A 25,004-nucleotide genomic window follows, 5' to 3' on the forward strand; every position below is an offset into this window, starting at 1 on the left:
AAATATTGTTGAGCTTTGTTTTGAAATATACTCAGGTTGTTTCAAAACTTTGATGTTTTCAGGGTGTGATTTAAGCTTTGTCTAAACAGCCTTTAGTCAAGGGTTAATTTGGTCTCACTATTGATGCAATACCTCCAGAGAACTTTTAATGTCCTAAGTGTTAGGAAGTTTCTCCACTCTGGCCTGGTAGGAACATATGATTCCCAGTCCTGTGGAAACTGTAGGGATTGTTCCCCTGCTTCTCTCTATTAGTTCTTTCCCTGTAATTTCTTCAAGAAATGCACTTGCCAGTTTCTCAGCCAAAGATTTAGGGTGGTGGGGCTGGGAACTGTGCGCAGATCTTGCAAGCGCCTTCTCTCTTCAGTCAGCTTTCTCTTCTCCAGCACCCTGCCCTGCCAATTTTAGCCACTTTGACCTCCCCAAAGCTCAACTTTGTCTCTCTACTCAGTTGATGGCCAGGCTCTGTTTGGTTTCCTTTCCATGTGCCAGGAAACTCTCTAGGCAGTGAAATGGGGCATTTGGGGAGGGTTCACCTCATTAATTTTTCTCTTTCAGGATTCATTGTCCTGAACTGCCTTTGTCCAGTGTCTGAAGACCATTAATTTCATATATCTTGTCTGGTTTTCTAAGTTGTTTAAGATGGGAGGGTGAATCTGCTTCCTATGACTTCACCATGGCTAGAAGTAGATATGTATAATACCATTTTGATTTCTCTTTATTTGTGTGGAATTTTTTTTTCTGGAAGCTTCTAAAATCTTTTATTTATTCCTGATATTTTGAATTTCACAATATTGTACCTTGGTTTGGAATTTATTAAAAAAAAATTGTTATCTATGGTAGGCTGAAAAATTTCCCCCAAATATATCAGGCCCTAATCCACAGAGCCTTATATGGTAAAAGTGTGGTTCCATTTAGGATAACATAAATGTCTGTTAATTTCAGCCATCCAGGCCAGGGGATATGTTAGAGCAGCTGCTAGGGGCTAGCACCTTGTCCTCAGCCTTTGGTGCCTCAGCATGAGCACCCATGTAGCCAGGTGCTATTTCTTCTTGATTTTTCTTTGTCTTTTCTTTCTGAAACTAGATTGAGTCTCTCATTTTCTTTCCTCCTACTCCTCTCTGTACTTTCAAGTGGATTTTCTTCCACTTTTATCTTCCAGTCTTTTCACTGATTTTTTTAATTGAAGAAACCATACTTTTAATTTTTAAGAATGTAATGTACTAAATGTTCTCTTTGTATCCCACTTTTCTTTAATGTACTGTTTTATCTTTAAGCAAACTACTGATTGTTTCTAATCCTTTCCTTGTCTTTTTATTTTTTTTTATTTCTTTTTATATTGGTTTTATTCTCTGCTTTCATATAGATGCTTTACTCAAATATCTGTGAGTCTGTTGTTTCTTATTTTCATAGTTAAGGTTTGTGTATTAAATTTGTTATTTGGAAGCTCTCTTTGTGTGGGCTGGGCTGACACACATGGACTCCTGGCTTTCACTGAAGGGTGATTAGATAAAAATCAGTTTTTGGTCAAGGCCCCAAAAGTCAATATGGTAAGCCACAGTCAGGTTTATTTTAGGAAGCAGATTTTGGAGATATTTAAGTCTGACGCAGCCAGAGATTCCAGTTATAGTAACAGGATGGACTGCTGATGTGGAAGTGTTGCCCATGACCCCTGTCAAAATAGGGCTGCAATCCAGCTGTGAGGATTATTAATCCCTGAAGAGGCTGTGTCTGTTTTAGTGGAATTTGGTCTCTTGGCAAACATATATGTTAATTTAGAGGTCCAAGGAGTCATTAAATATTTCCCCTGAAATAAATGATAATTACTTTTTTTTTAAAGTTACCGGAATATGCCCTGCGAGGGGCCTTCAGGAGTATTTACCCTCGTAGGCCTGAGGGAAATGGCATTGCCGCTTATTGAGATGTCTCCTAGACTTCCGATTCTCTAAATGCAGAAACTGCCTCAATCACAATTTGGTTTCCACTCGTCTCCCCATCTGGTATATTGTAGGTGCTGTATATCTTGAGAAAATCAATATATAAGTGAGTGAATGAATACACCAGAAAACAACCCGTAGTTGTAGTCAATGAGTCTTCCCTCTCAGTCATTCTTGACCTAAGCTTAAAGACTAGAGTTTCTAACTTGGAAAAGCTGCAACCCCATTGTCAAACAGTGGGGCTTTTTGCTCCCTGACCCGCATAGGGTAACTCCAGCTCTAAGTTCAAGGAATTACCAAATAGCGGTTTTTTTAGTCAGCAAAAACACTTTTTCAGATTCAGCGTAGCTTTGCCAGTGGAAAGCAAGAGAAAGCTGATAATGCCAGAAACCATAGTAGCCTTGTGAGAGACTTCTGTAAGGCTGAGGATGAGTGTGCTATTGTGACCATTCATGAATTCTGAGGCTACGTGAGAGTACTGTCCTATTCATTTTGGAATAATAGGCACTCTACAATAGGTACTGTATGCAGAGCAGTCTGTAAAGAAGAGTCTGGTGGAACCATAATTATCATTATTCTAACACTTTGCAATCCTGAATCTAAAAGACTCAAAAGGAAGTGGATGCCATGAGATTTTAAGCTGACAAGTAAAATAAAATAATTGTGTGTGAAATGACAAAAGCTTGAGAAAACAGGCTATAGGAAGATTTTGAAGCTATGTTTCAAATGTTGAAATGCAATAATAAGTTATATAATTATCTCGCAAATATATACATTCCCTGTAGTTAGCAACCCTGACAAGTGGACTAAAATCCAAGAAATGGCTTTTTTTTTTAACTACTCAGGTAAAGTATAGAAATAGCTCTGCCCCAAAGAAGTGAGGATATCACTCACAGGAAGGGAAAGTGGTGACAGTGGTCATTTTGGGGAATTCTGTCTATCTTAAATATATTGAAATGGTGTAATTTTTTCGTAACCAGTTGTTGCAGGATCTTGTGCTTTACTTTTTAAGATATGGAGTTAATTACTTCTAAATCTGAATGATTTAAAACACTTTTAAATATTGCTCTATCTCTACCAATCATAGTAGAGATTGGTTAGATCATAGGGAATTAAGTCACCAAATAACAGTGACGACTAGAAAGTTCTCTTGTGTGTAAGTATATAGTGGATATAATGGCTAATGGTGTGGCTTCTGAAGTGACCCTAGCTTTGCCACTTTGTAGCAAAACCTCAGTATTCTTGTCTATGGAATGAGAAAATTTACTGGAGAAGGTTGTTATGCATGTTAAATGAGATAATATATATGAAGTACTTTAGCATAGTTCCTACAAGATAGTAAGCTACCACTGCTACTGTTACTCTCAGCACTCCCCTGCTGAGCAACATATTCCTGTATTACAGGCATATGAAATTTTTAAGACAGAATAAGATCTTAGAAAGTAAGCTCTTGCTCATTAAAATAGAATGACCGTTGCAGTTTATAAATTATACACGTATGATTAAATAAGCTGAATGGTCTTATTCTAAGGAGAGGAAAATATGGGCTTATCGGGAGAGGAGATAAGCTGAAGTAGGTCTGTGCTTTGACTGCTAGCAACTTTATCTTTGAAGACGGTCTGGTTTGTATTGCATGTTCTCTAACATGTCTTAACAATGTTGGCAGTCATATAAAAGGAAAGCCATGTGCTACATTTCCTTGTTTTCAACATGTGCAGGGGAAGCTCCCAGCCCTCACTGCAGCAGATGAGCTCAGCTAATAAACAAATAGGGAAAGCAGCAGAGGTGCTGTCTTTTGAAGATGATGAAGTAACATTTATCATGGCTCCTTTTGGCCCTCTCATAAGGCATTATTGCTGCACCCCAGAAAAGTGGATACATCTGAACAGTAAAGTTGGTTGATGATTTTTTAGATTTTGCTCTGTTTAAAAAAAAAAGCCTTTTTACTGAAACAGATTACATAGAAACCCCAACTGAACATCATAGTCCTTAACTTATGACTGTCCTTCAAATTGTTTCCTAACTTCCTCTCTGAAAAATAATAATAATAAATTCAGGAAAAATAAACATCAAAATACCGTCTCTACCTGCAGCCAATTACACCCACCACGCATGCGCTTCCTGCCAGGGACCGAGGGCACAGTGGCTACAGACTGCCTCCCTGGGAGCGCATGTGCATGTGGCTTCTTACTTGCATGAGTTGCTCCAAGGCACTTTGGAGACAGCTCTTTAAAAAAAAAAAAAAAATTAATAAATAAAATACTGTCTCTCACCCCAGCAAATTACCTTGTGTAAAATGTCCCAGTGTGCATGTCTGCTTTCCTGTGATTCATTGTCAAATGCTGACTCTGATAGATTTCAGATGAGAATGTGAAATATATGAAAATGTGTCCTTAGAGTAGAATGAATTGGCCAACCTAGAAGTTCTTTCTTTAATGAGACAGTAACAGAAGAAAATATTTCGTCATGTATATAGATTTGGAAACCTTCTCTGCACAGCTGTGTTATAAAATTGGGTATATTTCCTTGACCTCAGTGATTTTTTGCCAATAGGTTTCTTTATGAATAAAAGGAACTTTTATTACTGTGACTTATTCTGTCAAATATGGACTATAAATTTCATTGAAATTATCATTATGATATAGGAAAAGTGTAAGTTTCACCCAACAGATAATAACTATAGTTCTCCAAAGGCAAAGGAGGAAACCAATCTCATCACCCCAGTGTTAGTTGTGATAAATAATCTTTGGTTTACTTATATTTTTGAGAGGCAATGATGCATTCAGAGGACATAATAGAACTTCCTTATTGTTTCAGTACATTCCCATGATTTCAGAGTGCACTTTAATTCTTAATTTGTTATTGATATAGATCAACTAAATGTAACCCTGTAGTTGCTCGTGTATTTTTAGAATTTCCCTTGCATGCAGTTTTGTTTAACACAGGTCACAGTAATGGATCATTTATAAAAAGTAATGGATTGCTTCCTCTCTCTGCCAGCTGATTTGATCAGTCTGAAGTGCCTTATGCACTGTGGACTACATAACTAGTATGGAATCTGTATGGTATGTTTTCTAGTATGACAGTAACCATATTAACCATTTATGGTCTCTAAATCCTTGTGGATATTTTAATAAACACAAGGAAACTATTTTGTAGTGAATAAACTTCAACTGAAAAGAGCAATGAGTTATCATAAAGGACTAAATTACCAGAGTTCTTGGAAAACAGATCATTTTCATTATTTGATTGTTCTGGTTAACAGTAGATTGACTAGGGGAAAAAGAAAAAACAAAGACATTTATTTCTAACTTTCCCATTAAAAATGTTTGTAATGTGTTTTAGCATTTTTTAACTTGTGTAGCAAAGTACAATAAAACATGAAAAAGTTTACTTTCCTAGTGAAGAATTTATAGCACCTGAGAGTACACTTTCTAAATACTTTATCATCTACCGTGGAAGTATAATGCAGTGGGGGTGTAAATGAGGTGGGAGTGTAAATACAAACATTTTAGGAGATTAGGAGTGAATGTACTTATCTCACAATATTCCCTGGCATTATTTTTAAAGCCAATTTCTTGATAGTAGTAGTTTGGTTAATTACCATTATGATTAAAAGTCCTCTGGAGGAGAAAATAAAATTGAGACCAGAATAGTTAAATTCCAGTTAGTGAATGTTCAGTGACATCTAATTTTCCAGGTATCCCATACAGGACATAGTGTAGGAACCTGAAAATAAGCAAAAACAACTTTGTGCTTTCACAATAAAAAAAGAAAAATCCAAAGAACATATGAACCCCAAGAGTCAGAATGTCTCCCTTGACACTTGCTAAGCCCCTTTTTTTCACACTTTGGTTTCAACAAGGAATCACTGTAACCCCTCATTGTCAGCACATGCAAACCCACCTGGTGCTTCATGGCAGCATAATATTCCTTGCATAAACAATGTGGCTGCTCCTGTTCTGGATACTCATCCCCAGTCTTTTGTCAGTCCAGATTATTCAGTTTTTCCTTTTCCCATCTGCATTTATTGAACAATTTTTTTCTCCACTGAAATCTTTATCATAAATTTAATTAATTCCCATATAAACTAAAATCTGTTTCTAGACTCTCTTGTTCCATTGAACCATGTGATCTTCGTCTGGTATCAGTTAAACCTGCTACAAATATTAAAAATATGAGTAATATTTAGGAGAGGTAATCTCCCTTCTTTTCCTTTTCAGAATTCCTTAATTACTTGCAGAATTCATTTTCCAAATGTTAACATAATATGCCAAATTTCAAAATAATCGTCACCTTTTAGTATTTCATTTGGAATTGAATGAATTTATAACTTAGTGAGGACTTCAACATCTCTTTTGCAATAGAACAAAGAAATGTCCCTTTGAAGTTTAAAAGTGTCTTTAGATAAGCACAGCGCTTTTTCCTTTTCATTTGTGTGTGGCTCTTATTTTTTTTCTTTTTTTTTTTTTTAAAGATTTATTTATTTATTTATACAAGCACTGGGTACAGTCAGAAGTGCGGGAGGGTGAGAGAGTGGCTCTTATTTTTATACATGTGATTTTTTAACATGTTAAATATAAGCCATAAATAACAGTTCCTTTGACTCCTCATTATTTAGAGCCTCATTTCTTAATCTTGTCTAATTTCATTGACTTAGCTCTACCAAGACAATGTTAACAATACAACGACCAGAGTAATCCTATTAAAGTGGAAGTGAGACACATCACTCCTGTTTTCAAACTCTTCAAAGGCTTCTCAGCTCACTCTGAGTAACAAAGTCCTGTTAGACCCTGTGTCCCGTCCCCCCTGCTGCCTGTGATCACAGCTGAGCTGCTCCGCTCTGCATCTGGGCCCCAGCAATACTCTTCTCCTTGCTTTTACTCAAAGCTTTTACTCAAATTAGGTTCTGTCTCATGGCCTTTGCACTTGCTGTTCTCTCTCTCAGAACAGCAGATCTCTCCCAGTTTACTCTCTAACTTCATTTGCACAAATGTTACCTTTTACTGAAGTCTACCCTAAACATCCATTTAAAGCTTCAGCACCACTTCCAGCGACTGCTAGTCTTCTGATATTACTTTATTTCTCCCCTTCCCCACCATACAACTTAAGGCTTACTAACATCATACATATTTTACTCATTATTTATTATTTTAAAGTGTCATATAATTTTCAATTATTAATCATTTATTGTGACTTGCTAACATATTTTACTCATTTTTATATCACTTATTTAATATTTATTATCAAGTATGTATTTACATCTTTCTCATCCAAAGGATGGTAAAAAAGGGAGAAAATATATGGAGGGGTACAAAAAATGAAAAGTACAAAATAAGATTTTTAGATTTAGGTCCAAAATGTTAGCAATTATTTAAATGAAAATATAAAGAATTAGTCATATTAATTAAAAGACAATGACTATTAGATTAGAACAAGAAAAATTTCCAGCTATACCCACTAACTATATGGGCACAGAAAATTAGAAAATACAAGAGTGGGAAAGTTTATACATTACTGAATATACCCAAAGAAGCTGGTGTGGCTGTGTTAATATTAAGCAAAAGAAGCCCTAAAGGGAAAGCATTACTAGAGCCGAAAAGAGTTTCTTCATAGTTAGAGAAGGTTTTGCTCTTTCAGGTACTAATAGCCAGTATTAGGAATGAAAGGTTCTGTCACTGCTAGTGGCTCAGAGATTGAAGCACACAGCAGGATATTATTAATAAATGTATGCCAATAAATTGGGAAGTTTACATAAAATGAACAAATCCCTACTAAAATATACCATCAAAACAGATTCAAGAAGAACTTGAAAGTTTGGATGGTCAGGAGCCATTAAAGAAATTGACTCAATTCGTAGTCAAAACTTTCTCAAAATAAAACTCCAAGCTTCACTGGTGAGTTCTAGGAAATATTCAAAGAAAAATAACTGTTATTTTACAAAATTTCCTACATAATAGAAAAGAAGCCACATTCTCCAACCCAGTTTTCTCAAACTAGCAAAACCTATATAGCCAAACCTGGAAAAAAATAATGTAAGAAAAGATTCATTCATCCACATGCAAAAGTCCTACACAAAATATCAGGAAACCAAAAATAGCAACATATGAAAAAGTGGGATCATCCGAAAATGGAAAGTTAGTTTCACATTAGAAAATCAAGTGATAGTTTATCCCATTAATAAATGAGAGGACGAAAACACATGATCACTGCAATAGAAACATGAAAGGTATTTGATAAAATTCAGAATCCATTTATGATTTTTAAAAAGCAATTAAACTAAGAATGAAGGAATTTTTTTTAATCTGCAGAGTCTATCTCTTGAAAACCCCTGCATACATCCTGCTTAATGGTGATTATATTGAAATGTTTTCCTTTGAGTTCGGGAGCAAGAATTATTTTCATTCAGCATTATATTAAGGTTACCTTTACTCAGTAGGAAACAAGATAGTCAGTCCATTGTGCTGCCTCCCTACATTGTTCTCTCTTCCCTCCACTCCCCCACTCCTACCCCACCCCAGCCTCAGTTGTATAGTCAGATCTCTCAGATCTGTGTGGACCATGGTGGGGACTAGGGTGTTTGGGTGGTGTGTGTGGTACAGTAACTACACCTGAAGGGGGGAGATCCTCTATCTTTAAAACGCAAAAACAGTATTTAAGCCAGTGTTACCTCGATTAAAAAAAAAGAAAAGAAAGAAAGGTATAATGATTTGAAAAGAATCAAAATTTACACTTCCATTATTTGTGGATGATTATGTACTCAGAAAACAAAAGAATCTACAGACACGTTGTTAGAACAATTAAGGGTGTTAGTGAGCTTGCTAGACACAAAATCAATGTGCAAAATATCATTTCTATATTGTGTATGTATAAGTAACAACCATTTAGAAAATGTAATTTTTTAATATCCCATTTACAATAGCATCAAAAATAAATACCTAAAAATCTGTCAAAATGTGCGAGATACAGTAGCTATGCGGGAAGTGTCAGCTCTGCTCATGCTTCCTGCAGCTGAAAATGACTGTAGTTCTGAGGCTTGTGCTGCATACTCTGCTTACCCCATATCCTCAGCATCTTAGTGGTCACTGCCTCATAAGGTGTGATCTGTCACCGTGCTAAGCCACGAGGAGAAGGAGATGACCAAACGTCAGCGTCCTGGGATGCCGAGCTGATCACATTCTTGCTATGTATAATGTGCAGAGTGGGAGCTCACACTCAAAGTGGAGACCAGCAAGGATTTCCTTAACTGACTTTTCTTGTCCCGTCAGACTCCACAGAGATCCCTTAAGCTTTGCATGAATCTTTACATTTAACTTTTGTGTAAGCTAATTGCAGTACAGGCAGCTGGCTCTGATTGGAGGATTCTGGGTCACTTCCGACATCCCAGCGCCCACAATGGTCTGCATCACAGGTGCCCATAGGCTTTTAGTAAGGCCTGTCCTCTGCTTTGTACTTCAGAAGATGCCAAGGCAGCAGAAACTCCCTTTTGGATTTTGGCTGAAACTCCTGCCTTTATTTGAAAACCATAGTCAGAGCATTTTGCAATGCGCATTTTTGCATATGGAGCATTTTAAAAATTGTATGAAAAGTCTGTGGCTTCCTGCTCACCAAGAATGTCTTTTATTCACCATTAAGGTTTTAGAGGTGTTCAGGGAACAGTACATCTTACTTACATGACAGAAAAGATCCAGTGGAGGTCAAATTATTGTAAGCAAAAAGAAACAGCTAACATATCTGTTATTGTTGAGAGAAAAGGAAAAATCTACAGGAAATGGCTGAACACTTAGCTGACAGATATGACCAAGGAAAAACAGAAAGCTATTCTGACTAGGAAGAAAAGAGTCCTGCACAGTTTTCACCCTCAAATCCATGTTCTCTATTAGCAAGACATGAAGGCAGAACTAAAGGTGATACCTGATCAACTTTAACCTTTGGGCAATGTCATCAAACAGACTTCTGTGGAAAGGGATGTTAATAGTAGAAGATATAAAAGAAACAAGGCCACAAAAACCCACTTTTCCTCTCAGAGCCTTCTGGGAAAAGTGCATTCAGTGTATCCAGAAAGAGGCGTGCAAAGGCGTACAAGAAAGGGCAAAGCAAACCACCAACACCTGAAATAGAGGGACAGACTCAGCTGAAGTTAAGCACAACCAAATGCTAGAAATAGTCACTTACTCTACTTTCTTCCAGCATCATCCGTCATTCAATTGGCATAACTACTAAGAAGGTACATTAATTCCTTCAGTCCTTCAAAGGGACTGAATTGCTGTCACAATTGAGGAGTTACCTAGGAGTGATTTTCTCCTGACCCCTGGAATTTCACCCCAACAACGCAGGACATTCATGTTTCCCACCTAGAGTGGCTGTGGACTGAGGGCAGCAGATGATCTTCTCATTCTCAACACATCATTAGTCACAGTCTAAAGCCCGGTCACTTGTCCATGCTATAAAGGAGCAATAACATAGCAGCCCTTAAGAAAAGTGCTCATCTAAGTGTGTTTGTTTTTTTTTTAATTGTAGATAATTCGCTCCATTCTGCTCTTTCCAACAATTGAGCGGATGTCGGAGTCCCGCAATGGCAGGATCGCCACTCCACTCCTGTGCTGGTTCCGGTATGTTCTCTATGCTACTGGCTACCTGTTACTTAAGCCTTGCCCTGAGAAAATCAAGTCCTTGCTGATAAATATGGGCCTTCGAATGCTGGACCTGGAGAATGAGTTTACGGTCCCGAGCTTATTGGAACCATTCTGCCTTGGTAAGCACATTTTAAGATGTGTATGCTTATCTGTGTATCACAAGGCTTAGATAATAATCTCAAGCAGTAGATAAATACCAAACAAGAATTATTTGTTGAGTTTTTTCTCCCACAAATTCAAAGCTAGAAATAAAATAAAAATAGAGGGGAGTTTATAAGACAAATAGAAAAACCTCACCAAGCTGCAATTTTAGACCCTATCCTTCTGATTCCCCACTCTAACAGCAGGATGGAGCAAGAATTCTTCTGTGCATCGTGTATATATGGAGCCTTGACAGGAGTCCAGGCGATGGTTGCCACAGTTGCCTTTGGCCCCAGTCAGTCAGAAAGGCCAAGCTCTGGGGTAAAGTCTGCCATAGAAGTGCCCCAGGTCCTGAGCATTGTGGATTCCTTTACAGTTGTGCACCTGCTGCTTGGGGATAGGCGGGTGGGAAGAAGTGTGGAAAGCGGCAGGGTGGGTATTCCCAAATATGTAGCAAGAGATAGTCATCACACAAAGTTCAATAAAGTTTCTGCGTTTGTCAGTTTTTCCCCTCCATACTTTATTACAACTTTCTCACCAAAGATAGAAAATCACCAAAGATTGAAATTGAAGTTGTCCCTCAAAGATATCTGAGTAAGTCCCTCATCCATCCCTCATATTCTAGAGAAGAAAGAAATGGCCAGGTTAGTGAAAGAGGCACTAAGTACAAATCAGGAAGCCTCCACTCTCATTTTGGCTTTGCCCCCCAACTCACTCTGTGGCTCGAATTAGTCCCTTTCCCTCTCTGGTTCTCAATCACTGTTCAGATCAAGCATTAGACTCGATGTCTAAGGGCCCATATACTTGGGAATTATTTGAGGACAAATGGAAATCAATTGAAATTCTGGCAAACATGTAAACTCATTCCAAGTATACTTCAAGAAGTCATTTTATTCCCTTTTATAGCCCTTTTTCTTCTTTGCTATTTTTTCTTTTTTGCCCTGTAGAAAGCATGTTGAAAAGCAGTCATCCTTTAGGGACATGATCTTCCTCCAAGGAAACCTACTTCCAGGAAGATGGAATAGAATGTACTCCTGTTTTTGATAGGCATTAGATAGGCAGCTATTATTCCTATTTAGAAATGTTTTCTAAACCCAAATCAGAACAAAGGCTATAAAAAATTTCATTTTTTTATGTTTAGTGACTGTATATTACATATAACATAATAAAGTATTTAATATCTTTAATAAAGCAGGTAATTTTGTGAGTTGTTTTCCAGTCTCTGCACCAGAGCTGTGAGTACCCTCTTGGAGAAGTAGGTCCTTGAACTGCACCCGAGAGAAAGGACTCTTCCTCCCAGGTGCAGTAATTGGCCTTCTGGGTCTTCCAGCAACCCCAAGTACAGGCATCAAGGAGGGAAACAGACACGTTCCCCTCCCTGACCCAAGGCAACCAGAAGCTTCCAGCCAGTGCTTGGGAACCTGGACTTCCTTTCCCACACCACGGTGGTGGAATTATACCATGCGCAAAAATAGACTCCAAGCCAGACCAAACACTCAGGCACATTGCTTCGTTTCTGTTCCACACAAACAACTCACACACTTGACATCCTTCTTTCTCTGATCTGTTCTCTTCGTTCTAGGTCTGGCCTTCTGATAAGCAAGTAGCCAGTACTGCAGCGGTCTGTTTTTCTCCCATTACCCGCCTAGTCTGTGTAACCTTGAACAAAGGGGGAAAAGGCAAGAATTAGCGGCCTTCTTTCTTCTTTGGGTTCTCAGTTGCTTCTCTATTTGGATGTTTTAAGTCTGGCTCCGAGTAATGACTAGGCTGACCCTTAACCCGGGCTTCTTGATCATCACAGTCAGCTTCTTCCCACCTGTCCCTTTGCATTCCCACTGTCACCCTTGTGTCCTCTTGGAACAACTACCACAGAAACTGCCTTGCCAAATTGGCCCCAGCTACCCTCTAGGTGATTCCTGTAACCTTGCTTCTTACAACTGAGAGAAAACATACTCATAGCAAAGACCCTGGTGGATGCAATGGTGAAGGTAACCACTACTCAAACCAGCCATTTGAATCAATGGCAAGATTTCAGGTTACACAGGAGAGACGGGCTGTCAGGGGAAGGAAGGCCAGACCCACGACCATCCTTAGTGTTATGTCTGCACCTTCTGCATGTTCTGCTCACAGACTTGCTTCTTGGTGGCTTGACTGTCATCCAGACAATGACCTTTCACATGCCAGCTTGACCTTTAGGAGGCCTTGCGGTGTTTACGCATTATGTAATGTCTGTGCTTCAGTGGAAATCTTTCGGGAACAAACGGAGGAAGTTTGCCAGTCCAAGTAGTGGATAATAAATCCTGCCCTATCTAGAGAGAAATTGATTTTCTGTATCCTTTAGTTTATACACATACTTTTTTTGTTGTTGTAGTAAGGTCTGAAAAATTCAAGGGACACAATACTCAAGTATTTCAAATGTGTTGCCCTTTTGGCAAAGATGGCACGTGCCTTTGTAAGGCTGGGATTCTATGGCATTAAATGCCTTCTTCACTGGTTGACTGAGAGAAACATCATTTCCTATGAAAGAGTAGCCCCACTTTGAACACTTTACCACCTTACTAGTTCTCCAGTTCAATTTATATAACTAGATTGATTTAATTGTTATTGTTAAGGAAATGTGTATAGGTTCTTTGACTTAATTCTGGAATGTTTGTTACTGTGTATTTTCTTTCAAATAGATGTTCTACCATTTCATGAGAAATAGACTGTTCATTGAAACAACAAAATTGGTTTTTCTGATCAAAGCTAAAAGCAAAAGTATTTTAGCTCAGCAGTCTCACAAGTCAAGATAATTAACTTCTAAAAATGTTCTAGGATCTTTTCCTTAGTTATAACTGGCCAAATTGATGTAATTTCTTATCATTATCTAACTAGAAAAATAACTTTCAGAAACATAGGTTCTTGATAGGTTCTGTTCTTTGTTGCATATGTTTTTATAAAAGAAACTTTCATCATCTTTCCTTAATGAATATGGAAATAACTTTTTAAAACCTACAATTAAATGAAGTGAGCTTCACTAAAGAATCATAAATTTCTTCTCAGAATATTTTTAACTCAATGCCAGAATAATTTTTTGAATAAGATAAAACTAGATCCCTATATTAGTTCTCTAGTTTGTGTGTATAGTTTAGAAAAATCCATTTATAAAGCCACCTGCCGCTTTTAATGGTTCATGGGAGGTTATCCTAAAATTCCGCAATGAAGGGGAAATTGCGTGTGGGGTTGGGGGTCAGTTTTAGGATTAAGGATCTGAGATAATCTGGCATGTGGATATTCATGTCTCCCGGACCATCCAGTTTCACCATCTTTCTGCAATCCTAAGAGTTCTGTCACCGTGCCTGGCTTACACCTCCCAACTCCCCCACATTAGCAACATCTCACCAGCCTCGGGAGCAGTCAGGAGACATGCTAGGAGCGCCTAGCCTTAGAAAGGCTCCTTTTCAGTCATCTCTACCTTTACCTCCTCTCAGGGAGGTCCTCCTATGTGTAACCAGGACGTGATGCCACCCTCTGCCTCCACTCAAGTACCAGAGGCTAACAGGAGGCTAAGGTTGACATCAATCCCTGTAGTATGACCAAAACACCTAGAAAATTTAAAGTCCTGTATTCATTTGCTTTTATCAGCTAGGATTAAGTTTAGCAGTAGATAGCAGAAACTAGGTTATGGTGGCCTAAACAGGGATCTGTTCTTCCCATGCACTGAGAGACCTAGAGGTAAATGGTCCAGGGGTAAATAATACCTGGTGCTGCTGTCAAGGATTGGGGTTCTCTCTAGATTTCACTCTTTCGTCCTTAGCACACAGACCTTTATTCTCATGTTTGACATCTCATGATCACGTGATGACTCCAGGCCTCATGTCAGACACTCGGGCAGAATGAAGGGAAAGAGGAAAAAAGCAAGGGTTTGTTCCTGATGAGACTATGGCTAACTTAGAAAGAAAAGTCCTGCCCGACAACTCCTGCCTTTGGGTGAATAGCCAGCACCACTGTGTCCCAGCTGCAAGGCACATGGAGAAGCCGTGTGTTTCCACTTTACTGTGTTTCAGAAGGAGAGGAAATGAGGGGTTTGTTGGCTTTGGGGTAGGAACACATTATCTACTACATCCCCACCCCAGCATGGTCTTGGGATTCATCTTCCAGGGACTTAATCACAGTATATCCCACCTTCCAAATACCCAGATGGTTAACTTAACCCATATTAACTGGTAACCGAGACAGTCAGCGCCTTCCTCTCTCCACCATAACTAAAATTCACCACAGCCTGTCCCTCCAAAATATCTTTGAGGTTTCAAACCCTGGCAAGACTGGAGTCTGTAGTTTATTTGTTTGGCAGGTCCTTCCTCGAAACCTTTCTGGGTGCACCTGTCTGGATGCACCTTTCCATCCCCTGGCAGAGGCCATCTCCAATTCCATGGTGATGATTACTGCACTTTTTGTTCTTTAAAGACTATTCAAAATTAAACTTTTTGCTATTTCACCCTGTATGCTTGCTAATGATTACTGTCCCCAGCCACCCTCCCATCATGGAGGTACATATCACAAATCGTTTTGTAGTTCAGCATATTGTGTAATGAACATTATTTTTATTGAAGTAGCGCTACATTATAACATTATGTCAGATGTGTGTCATTGTAAATCAACATCTGCATAAACTACATAAAGTTTACCACTGAACTCCTAATTCTGTCCTTCCTGTACAGTTCACCCCCTTTACCTCTGTCATCTACTACCCATTAACCTTTTTTTAGGAGATTGATTTTTTCCTTGTAAAAATTGTGGTATAGTTTGTACTTATAGACTTTATGTCCATTTTAAGAAAACCAAGATGATGAGAAGTAATGTTTTAGAAGAATAATCTCATTTTACATCGCTGTGTGCATACGCACATGAAATACCTACTTAGTTCACCTACTCTAATTAAACTATGCCCATCTCCAGTGATACCCTTTGCTGCAGCACCAAAAATCCATCCCCAGTATAGTTGTGAAGTCAGGTTAGGGCATGTCACTCTGGACCCTTCGCTGGCTCTAGACCGCAGGCCACCAACACAGGACAACTTGGCTTCCCACCCCAGATGTTACTATTGCCCTTCCAAATAGCCTATTTTATCATTAATTTTGGTTTGCTTCACTACTGGGACCAGTACTTTAGGTGGCCTCCTTTGGTGCCCGTCTCTTACACTTGCCCTCTTGTCCCAATTTTACACCAGTACCTGCCAGCTAGGCATCCCATTTTCGGTTCTGGCCTCCATTGTTGATATCAGCTCCTCCACCACTTAAAAGAGTCACAAGATTTTTCCTCCCAATTTCTCCCCCACCCCCCGTCAAAAAAAAAAAAAAAAAGACCTATCAACCAGACTACCTCCCCCCTTTATGTCATTAACATCCTTAGTGACTGATCCCTGCTGGACCAAGCACTCAGGTAAGCAGAGAGAATAATAAATGAAATATAGCCCCTGCCCTTATGTTACTTCCAGTGTGTCAGGAGAGGCAAAGTTGAAGAATTTTAATGTATCACAATAAAGTTAGCATATGGGCCGTGATTGGTACCAAGAAAAGGGAGATCAGTTTTACCTAAAGAAGTAAGGGAAGAGAAGATAAACAAATGGGGCTTAAGGATGAGTTGGGATTTTTCAGACAGACAAAAGGGCCTTGCTCCCGGCAAGGAGGCTGAGCAGGGCAGCCCTCTGTTGCAGATTGTGCTTGCAGAAGGCAGCCACATCATTTGACCTTTGAATTGAATAGCCATTTGATCTTCCAGCTGATCTTCCCTCACTCAGCTATTTCAAATCTTGAGCTACTTGAAGTCCTACAGTAACATTTGAATATTAAGCAGATTGCAGAAGTTGATGGTATCAGATAAAATAGAATATGAGACTCCTCGGTGAGTTTTTTTAATACCTGTATTTAGGTTTATAAAGAAACAAAAGTAAATAATTGACATTCTTCTAAATCATTCTCTTTTCTTAATGTTTTTGTTTCCATTACTCCTGCTACTAGATATTTCCTTCACTATGGTGCTTGAAACTCTGAATTCTGGTTTCCAGGAATGTTGACAGTCTTTGCCAAGGAAATGTGTTTTCTCCTTAGGAAATTACACTTCTATTTTGTGTTATTATTTCTGACCACTGTGTTGTATTGTGAACATTTCTGAGGAATGAAAAAGATGGCTTCCTTCAAGCAATTACTGGAAAGGAAACTGGTATTATACAAGTAAACTTAGATGGGAAATTACAAGAACAAAAAAAATGAGGAGTGTAGGTGGACTTAGATACACTCCCTGATAAAAATTTACTTTTAGAAATGTAAAATTCCTTACAAGTAATTTGAATTTTGCATTTTTTCTAATTTATGAATGATAGTATAATAATAATAGTACCAAAAAAGTTGTCCATATATATCTGGGTTTATAGGAATCTAGGGGAACCAAGTAAGGGATCAGGAAAAAAATAACAATAATAATAAAGAAAAAACAAAATTAGCAAACAACTATAAATCAGAGACATTCTGCAAAGGAGCAGGAGGCAGAGGGATCAAAACAGGGGAGGGAAAAGCACAAAGGACTGTGGTGACAGTGCACGGGTGAACTGGTGGTGGGAATTTCATGGGGACTACACCTGGGAGGAGAAAGCATACAGTGTACAAAAATGAACAGTGTGGGCCTCCCTGGTGGCGCAGGCGGTTAAGATACAACCTATGAAGCTATCCACAGCCTCTGCAGCACGACTTTGATCCCTGGCCAGGCAGCTACCCACACGACGCAGCACTCTCCTGTCTTGTCCATTGCTCCCCTCAGCAGTATATTTCAGTCAGTCTGCCTGTTCTGTTCCCCACTCTGCCTCTGGTGAATCCTCTCACCCTCCACACCTCTGGCCTGCATCCCAATTCTTGTATGCATAAATAAATAAATCTTTTTAAAAAATGAACAATGATGTAAAATATATATATAAATATTAAAAGAAGAAAACACACACAAAAGTTTACCTTGCTGAATTGTCACAAGGCAAACACCCATATCAACTGCCACCCAGCTCAAAAATCATCTTTGCCTGCTCTCAGCAGCCTCTCTTACACCCCTACAATATCCAGAAATCGACTTCTGAGCTCATGCGGGTTGTTGCCAATCCTTAGGCTTTATGACTAAGTTTATGTGGCTGTATGACGCAGGTCCCCATTTTGTTGCTACCTATCAACCATTGGTCCCTCTCAGCCCCTTGTAGCTGCTCTCAAGTCCTTTCCACAGGAGCTGCATTAGTGCTTTGAATCTCTGGCTTCCTCTTCTTCCATCAGCCAGAGAAAACTCAGACTTTGAAGGGCTCACGTGATTAGGCTAGGCCCACCAAGGTCATCTCCCTAAAGTCATCTCCCCTCTGTGTCATCATATTCACAGTTCTCCTTCAAAGTCGTTGCTCCACTATCTCCTAGTTATATTATTTCAACAAGAAATCGGCCATCATGTTTAATCTTGTTTCTGCTCTATATAATGTACCCTTTATCTGCTTTTAAGATTTTCTCTTTATCATTAATTTTAAGCAGCTTTATTATATACCTCAGTATAGTTTTAATATCTACTTTGACCTTTTTGAATCTATTGGTTTATGGGTTTTTAGAGACATTAGAAATTTCAGCTGTTCTTTCTTCAAATAATTTTTCTATGGCTCCCTCCTTCAAAGACTCCAACTACACAGTGTATGAGCCCACTTATATATTCACTCACAGTTCACTGGCTTTTTTTTATTTATTTATTTGTTTGTTTGTTTATTTATTTATACAAGCATTGTGTACAGTCAGAAGTGCAGGAGGGTGAGAGAATTCACCAGAGCCAGAGCAGGGAACAGAACAGGCAGACTGACAAAGTACACTGCTGAGGGGAGCAGCGGGCGTGGCAGGAGAGGTCTGCACGCCATGTGGGACCCTGGCTGGGGGCCGGGAATCGAACTGGCGCTGCAGAGGCTATGGGTAGCCTTGCAGCCCAGCACTCAATCGCTGCGCCACCTCACTGGCTTTCTATTCTCCCTCTTTCCCCCTATTTTCTTTTTCCCTGTGTTTCCTTTTGGACAGTTTCTATTACTGTCTTTAGTTCACTAATTTTCCTTCCATGATGTCTACTCTGTTATTTAGTCTTATCCAGTGTATTTTTCATCTATCTTCTGTGATTGATTCTATTTAACATGCTCAATATTTCTTCTTGAATATATAGAATATAGTTATAAAAACCTGTGTCCAAGAAACCAGAACCCAAACCATTAACCTCAGGCTGAAGGCAGGAGAAAGTGTGAGCATGTTCAGGGAGCCCACCCTGTTTGGATGGAGAAGCCACAGACACTGATTAGTTCCAGACAGCAATAGAAGAAATAGAAGTTTTACATTTTAACTACAGCTAGCCAATGAATGAATAAAAATGTGACATACGCCTTTAAAGTTATAAGTGAAAAGAAATTTTTAAGCGATATGGGGTAAAATCATTCACACTAAAGGGGTGGAAAGAAGAGTCATACGCAACCAGAGAGCAAAGTATATACAAAACAAGAAACTGGAGTCAGACCAAATATCTTATCAATATGTATGAGTATGTTAAGTTCCTTTATTCAAGAGAGAGATTTTCAAACGGCGTTTTTAAGATGCCCACTTATGATTTCAAGGGATTTATCTAAAATGAAATAACCAAAAAAAAAATGAAAATAAAGGAAACAATAAATATACCAGATGGATGCTGACAAAATAGAAAATAAAGGAATAGTAGTAATTCCAATCAAAATGGAATTCAAGACACAGAGTATTAAAATAGAAATTTTCTTGCTGGAACAGGAAAGCCACATAAGTCTATGTCTTGCTCTCTCTTTGCCAAGTAGTTAACATCTTGAAAGTGAGGGTCCCTTTGCTCATTTTGCAGTCTGTGTGATAGGACTAATAACCCAAATAAAAAACAATTAGAGATCTCTAAAACCTAACTTAAAGTTAAAATTCTTTTTACTTTTTTTTTTTTTAATTGCCAGGACAGTTTCCCTTTAGTAATGGCATGTGGTTCCTCAGTCTGCATGGTTTATCTGTAACAATTAGTGCTTCTAATTTTTAAATCATAAGATCTTTGATCTGGCACCTTTACACACACATCTTCTGCTGTGGTATCTGACATGCCACTGAAGGTTGTATTTATTGAGAAAGGCAGGTGAAGTTGAGAGGAGGGTCCACCAGGACATGCTCTTATTTCAAGAGACGCGTGTTGCCCAACTCATGTGCCAGAATTTACTACAGTTAATTTGACGTGTATTTGCTCTGTATATTCTAAGTCTCTGAATTCTTTTTTTAAACATAGCTAATGCTGCCTACCTTGGGGGCCAAGAAATGATGGAGGTGGTGGAGCGAGATAACGAAACCATAAAGAAACATTTACCTAAGGTAAGCACCTTAGTACTTCAAGGATGTAAGTAGGTGGGCTGAAATATTTGCGAAGAATGAAAGACTAGAGCTAGTTGGAATCTGTTAGACCTCAGGGGTTTGTAGATTTCTGATAGTTTTATTTATAGTTGAAATTATTGTAGTCCTTGATGGTGGCACAGAAAGTTAGTGAAGCTGATTCCACAGCTACTGAAATACATTTTACCACCTGTTTTGCTGGATTTATTTTTATAATCAATTCTTACCTATTTTGTCAAACAAGGCACTTCAGTTTCTCTGGAGTCTTGTACAAATAAGACTCTCCATAATATTTATATTATTGGAAATAATATTTAATGTAAATTGGAACATTCATATTATTGGAAATTTCCTTGTGTTATTTTTTGATGACTCTTTCCCTCTCTTCTGTCCTCTCTGTCTGGACCTCCCGGAGGATGGACCTCTGCTTGATTGATCCTCTTAGTCTTAGATTGATCCTCTAAGTCATATTTTCCTTCTTATAGCATTTCTCTTTTTCCTCTTTGTACTAATTTCTAGGACATTTCTTCAATTTCTCTCTTCCAGCACTTCCTTTTATCCAATTTTTATTTTGGCTTTCAAGTTGTTAATTTCCAAGAACATTTTTTTGTTCTTTGTTCCTTTTCATAGTATTCTGTTCTTCACTTTCTGGGATAAGTAAGTTAAAATGTGAATAAAACACTGCAAAAGAAGTCATGTTTCTGTGACCTGGTGACTCCATCAGCCTCTTTCTTGTTCTCCAATGTATTAGATCAGGAATGTCCAGCTCTGAACCAGTTTTCTATATAAGCAGGTGCAAAAGACAAAGATTGAATATTTAGCATCTGTGAGTTGCTGCTGCAAATGCTAACCTTTTGCACAAACACACTTGGAAACACCGTTCTCTGAAACTGGGGGGACCGTGGTTCAGAGCATATTCATTACAGCTCGGTGCCTTGGCACTCCCTGGTGCCACGGCCTGTGCTTCCTGGGCAGGAAGCATGCACCATCTACCGAGCTGTCCACTCACCACATGCGGCTTTTGGTGGCTAGTCTGAATGGGGATGTGCCAGATTGGATTTTGGAAATTCAGTACAGTTCTCACTGAAAAAGAATAAACATTTCATTTATGTTTTTGTATTACTCATGTGTTGAAATGATAGTATTTTTGATATATTGGGATAATAAAATATTTGATAATAAAATATTATCAAAAGTAGTTTTATCCATTCTTTTATAATCTTTTCATGTGGTACTAGAAATTTTTTATTACATGTAAGCCTTTATATGTTGGACTGTATAATCTAGATTCATAAGCTTTGACTTTCAGTATGACTGTCTTAAAGCAAATATATATTTTTTTTTCCTTAAAAAATTTTTTTCAGAGTATTGATCATAGTGGCTTCACCCAGAGAGGACTCTGGAAAATGCTAGTCTGTGCTTGTCTATGGCCATAGTGGTCATCATATTTCTAAAATAGCTACTGGCTGAAGATTAAAATTTGGAAGCCCTCACAAGCTGAGTGAGGAAGGCTGGAGCCTCAGAAAGGCCTTGTCTCCAGGGCTTCCAACTGTTTCCAATCACTGAGGGATGTGAAAATACAAGAAAAGCAGTATTTTATTTTCCAATTAAATTATAAATGAATTTGCTTCAAAAGTTCATTTAACTTCTCAAGACAAGAGGTTCATAAAAAGCAGCTCAACTCCTAGTCAGTAATCAGACCGTAGTTGCTCACTTCCAAAATTCACACTTGCTGAATGACCAGACCCGTCATGTGTCAAAGCCCATTTTACCACCTGTGGGAGCCAGCGACTGTAAAATAGTCCTCATTGTGGGTGAATATTGGATTCTGGATTCTGTTTGTATGTTATGCTCGAAAAGAGGTCAAAGGAAGGTGCTAACTTTCTCCTTCCTGAGTCAAACCATGTGCAAGTGCTGTCATTCCCGGAGGAAGGCCGCCTTGGGAGCTGTGTCGGGGACTGTGGGTAGATGGCGCTTCTAGGGAGCAACGTGGAGGCGCAGCGTCAGATGGCAGGCGTCTCGAGGTTCATGTTAACACACAGTTCAGTCATAAGCTTTTCCAGCAAAGGCTGGTTTTAACGGTAGCACTCAATGCGCTGGTCAACAAATGAGAGAGATTAGTTCGGGGAAAACATGGGGCAGAATATTTGAGGAAAATAGAATTTGAGGTGAGGAATCTATTTGGAAGACCTTTATGAGAACTAAGGCAGTAGGATTGGGGTGGAAGGGGGGTAGAATTTGGGAAAATTTAGGAAGTAGAATCAAAGGCACATAGTACTAATAGGACGTGAGGCTGTGGAGGTGAAGGAGCCTGAGGTGATTTTTCTGTATTTGAATTTGGTAATAAAATAGGGCCTATGGGGTGGGAAGCAGCATCAGCACGCTGAGGGAGGTGGTTAAGAAAGGTCGTTCACTTTGGAATTGCGTTTGTGATACCTGTGGGTCCCCCCCCCCCAGTCCAACAGGGGTGTGTAGGTAGGAAGCTCAGAAGAGTAGTCAAGGCTGAATTTTGGTTTGGGAGTGACAAGGATGTGGTTACAGCTGTGAGCATGGGGAATGATAACCGAAGGAAGAACGTAGTCAATGGAGAGAAGGCATCTGAAGTTCAGTCCTCGGGAAGTAGAGCTTAAAGGCTGGAGGAAGACGAGAGCTGCCGAGTTAAACAGGAGTGGGTAGGGAGGACGGGAATGAAATGAGGTTGGCATAAACCACAGTAAGCGCGTCAGCTGTCCACTTTGCTAGCCCGATCCCCTGGGGCCCTCTGGAGTGTGCTCTGCTTTGTGAGGCACCGGGTGTCTGAGGCAAATAGAAGGTCAGATCCCCTTGTTCTGTCAGTTCTGAACTAGACGGGGGTGGGGGGGGTGTTTCATTCATAGAAAAATGAATTTGTATTTGGTTTAGAAACTTAAAGTTTTCATTTAAAGCTCACTTAGGAGGGAAATTCTAAACTGCCGTGACCATCTTTGGCCTAGGTGCTTGGAAACAGCTGGTGTGTGCTATTGCCAGAGAAACCTGAACACTGATATCAGTGGAGAGTCTGAAACTGTTCCCAGCGAGATCACGAGGGGCGTGGCTTGCTGAGGAAGGTGGGCAGCAGTGGAGGGGCTGCCCCTGCACCCAGAGGGCTGGCTCTGGTGACTGTGTGTTCTGGGAGAAGGGCAAAGGGTGCTCAGGAGCAGGAGCCCCCCACTCTGCCTCTGTCCCCATCCTGCTTTGCCCGCCGGAGCCCCGAGTGCATGTTGCCTTTGGGAACAAACCATGTGCAGTTGTTTGCAGATTCGGGCATGCAAATCCTTCAGACATGCACATGTCCTGCTCGGCGGAGCATAGGAGCGCTCCCTGGACCAGCGACCCAGGGCTGCCTTTCCGCCCAGCTCGATCTGAAACCGATTGTGTTAGTTCTGCCTGTTTAATGTGAAGCCCATTCAGAATGTCATAGCCATCCCGGAATAGATAGGTTTGTTTTTATCTCAATCATTCTGACCTTGAGAGCTTCCTTTTAGGCACTGTGTTAGCATACCCTTGAGTCCTCTAGTGGAATGTGATTGAAAGGAGAGAGGTGTGTTGGGAAACACAGTCTTCAGAGTCACAACTTGAGCTTCAGATGTTAGTTCTGCTGTTTCTTGCTTGTATGACCTTGATTAAGTGCCTTGACCTCACTGTGTCTCCTTCCATCAATACGATGCTTTAGTAATAGTATTTATTCTCTGCCAGTTGTTCCAAAAATACAATGCTATGATTCATATCAAGGTCTTGCAAGAGTAGTACGTAACATAAAGTTAGCATTCAATAAATGTTGTTTATTATTAGGTTAGTTATATTCTATATGTGCCTCTTAGTATTTAATAAGATTATTCGCCTAACAGGGGTATTGTGTAAGTACAGGACACAGTCACACCTGATCCTCCCCAGACTTGGGCCCAGCACCCGAGTGCAGTTTTCTGACGAGCTAGACTTGGGTTTCTTCTCTGTGTAAATGAATCAAGACCCTCCTAGCCCATCTGCCAGTTTCCTGAGGCATCTAACAAGGGAGAAACCCAAATGCAGAAGGAAGCATTGGTTGCTCACTACAGGAAAATCATCCCCTCGGGTCAGCATCTCCAGGTGAGGATGACGAAGCTAATCGGCAGGTGGCCAGTGACTTCCAGTTGGGATGAGTCCTGCAGAAGGAGAGAGCCACCTTGGCAAGCTTGGGGGCCACTGGGAGCCTCCCTTCCCATCTGCCACAGGGCCCCTCCCTTCCCCTAGATGCCTCCGAGGCGAGCAGGATGTGGAGGTCGTGTTGTGTTTTCACCTTCATGCTTTGTCACTTTTGTTACTTTGGGGATTTTAATTTTCATTTTATTAAGAAAAGTAATGGCTGTGCATTGGCGGGCTTAACGGTGCGTGCCCTGAGCCTGGGAAAGCTCTACTAAGGGGGTGAAACAGGACATGGGGGCAGGACAGGGAAATCTAGCTAAGAGGGAGACCTCACTGTGGGGGACTCATTCGACCACGGGGTCAACTGGCCACTTTCCATCGGACCTTTTGCTGCTTTGATCAGGTGGGAGTTATTTCAGAGAACAAAAAAAAAAGAGGAGCAATCAGGAGCCATAACATTTTTCTTGAATTCGCAAAGTAGGACAGAGAAGGCGTGCCTCCTCCCCGGGCATCGGCATCGCCCCTCTCCCTGCACGCCGACCCTCTCCTTGCCGAGCAGGGAGCTGTGATGCATTTATTCTACTAAACACAAAATTTAATTTTCGTATGTGTATGTTTTGGTTGTCTATATATGCGCCAGCCCGGGCACGCTTTCCTGCCTGTCTTTTTTTTTTTTTTTTTTTTGGCCATTTCAGCTCGCCCCACCACGTGAGGAGTGGCGGGAGGAGCAGCCCTCC

General features: G+C 39.8%; 1 protein-coding gene across 2 annotated transcripts in view; it reads left to right on the forward strand.

The window, feature by feature from the left end:
• LDAH (lipid droplet associated hydrolase) overlaps nt 1–25,004 on the forward strand; it is an 80,667-nt gene that overhangs the window by 48,333 nt on the left and 7,330 nt on the right. Inside the window, exons 5-6 of one of the 2 annotated variants that reach the window (XM_037528455.2) lie at nt 10,455–10,689; nt 20,027–20,109. In XM_037528455.2, the coding sequence (XP_037384352.1) occupies nt 10,455–10,689; nt 20,027–20,109 (318 nt within the window). Of the gene's footprint in view, nt 1–10,454; nt 10,690–20,026; nt 20,110–25,004 lie in introns of those variants that run through there. The other variant, XM_037528456.1, reaches the window with a different exon arrangement.

The sequence above is a fragment of the Talpa occidentalis genome, unplaced genomic scaffold, assembly GCF_014898055.3.
Source record: "Talpa occidentalis isolate TD23 unplaced genomic scaffold, MPIMG_talOcc4v2.1 talOcc4.5, whole genome shotgun sequence".
Classification (NCBI taxonomy): domain Eukaryota; kingdom Metazoa; phylum Chordata; class Mammalia; order Eulipotyphla; family Talpidae; genus Talpa; species Talpa occidentalis.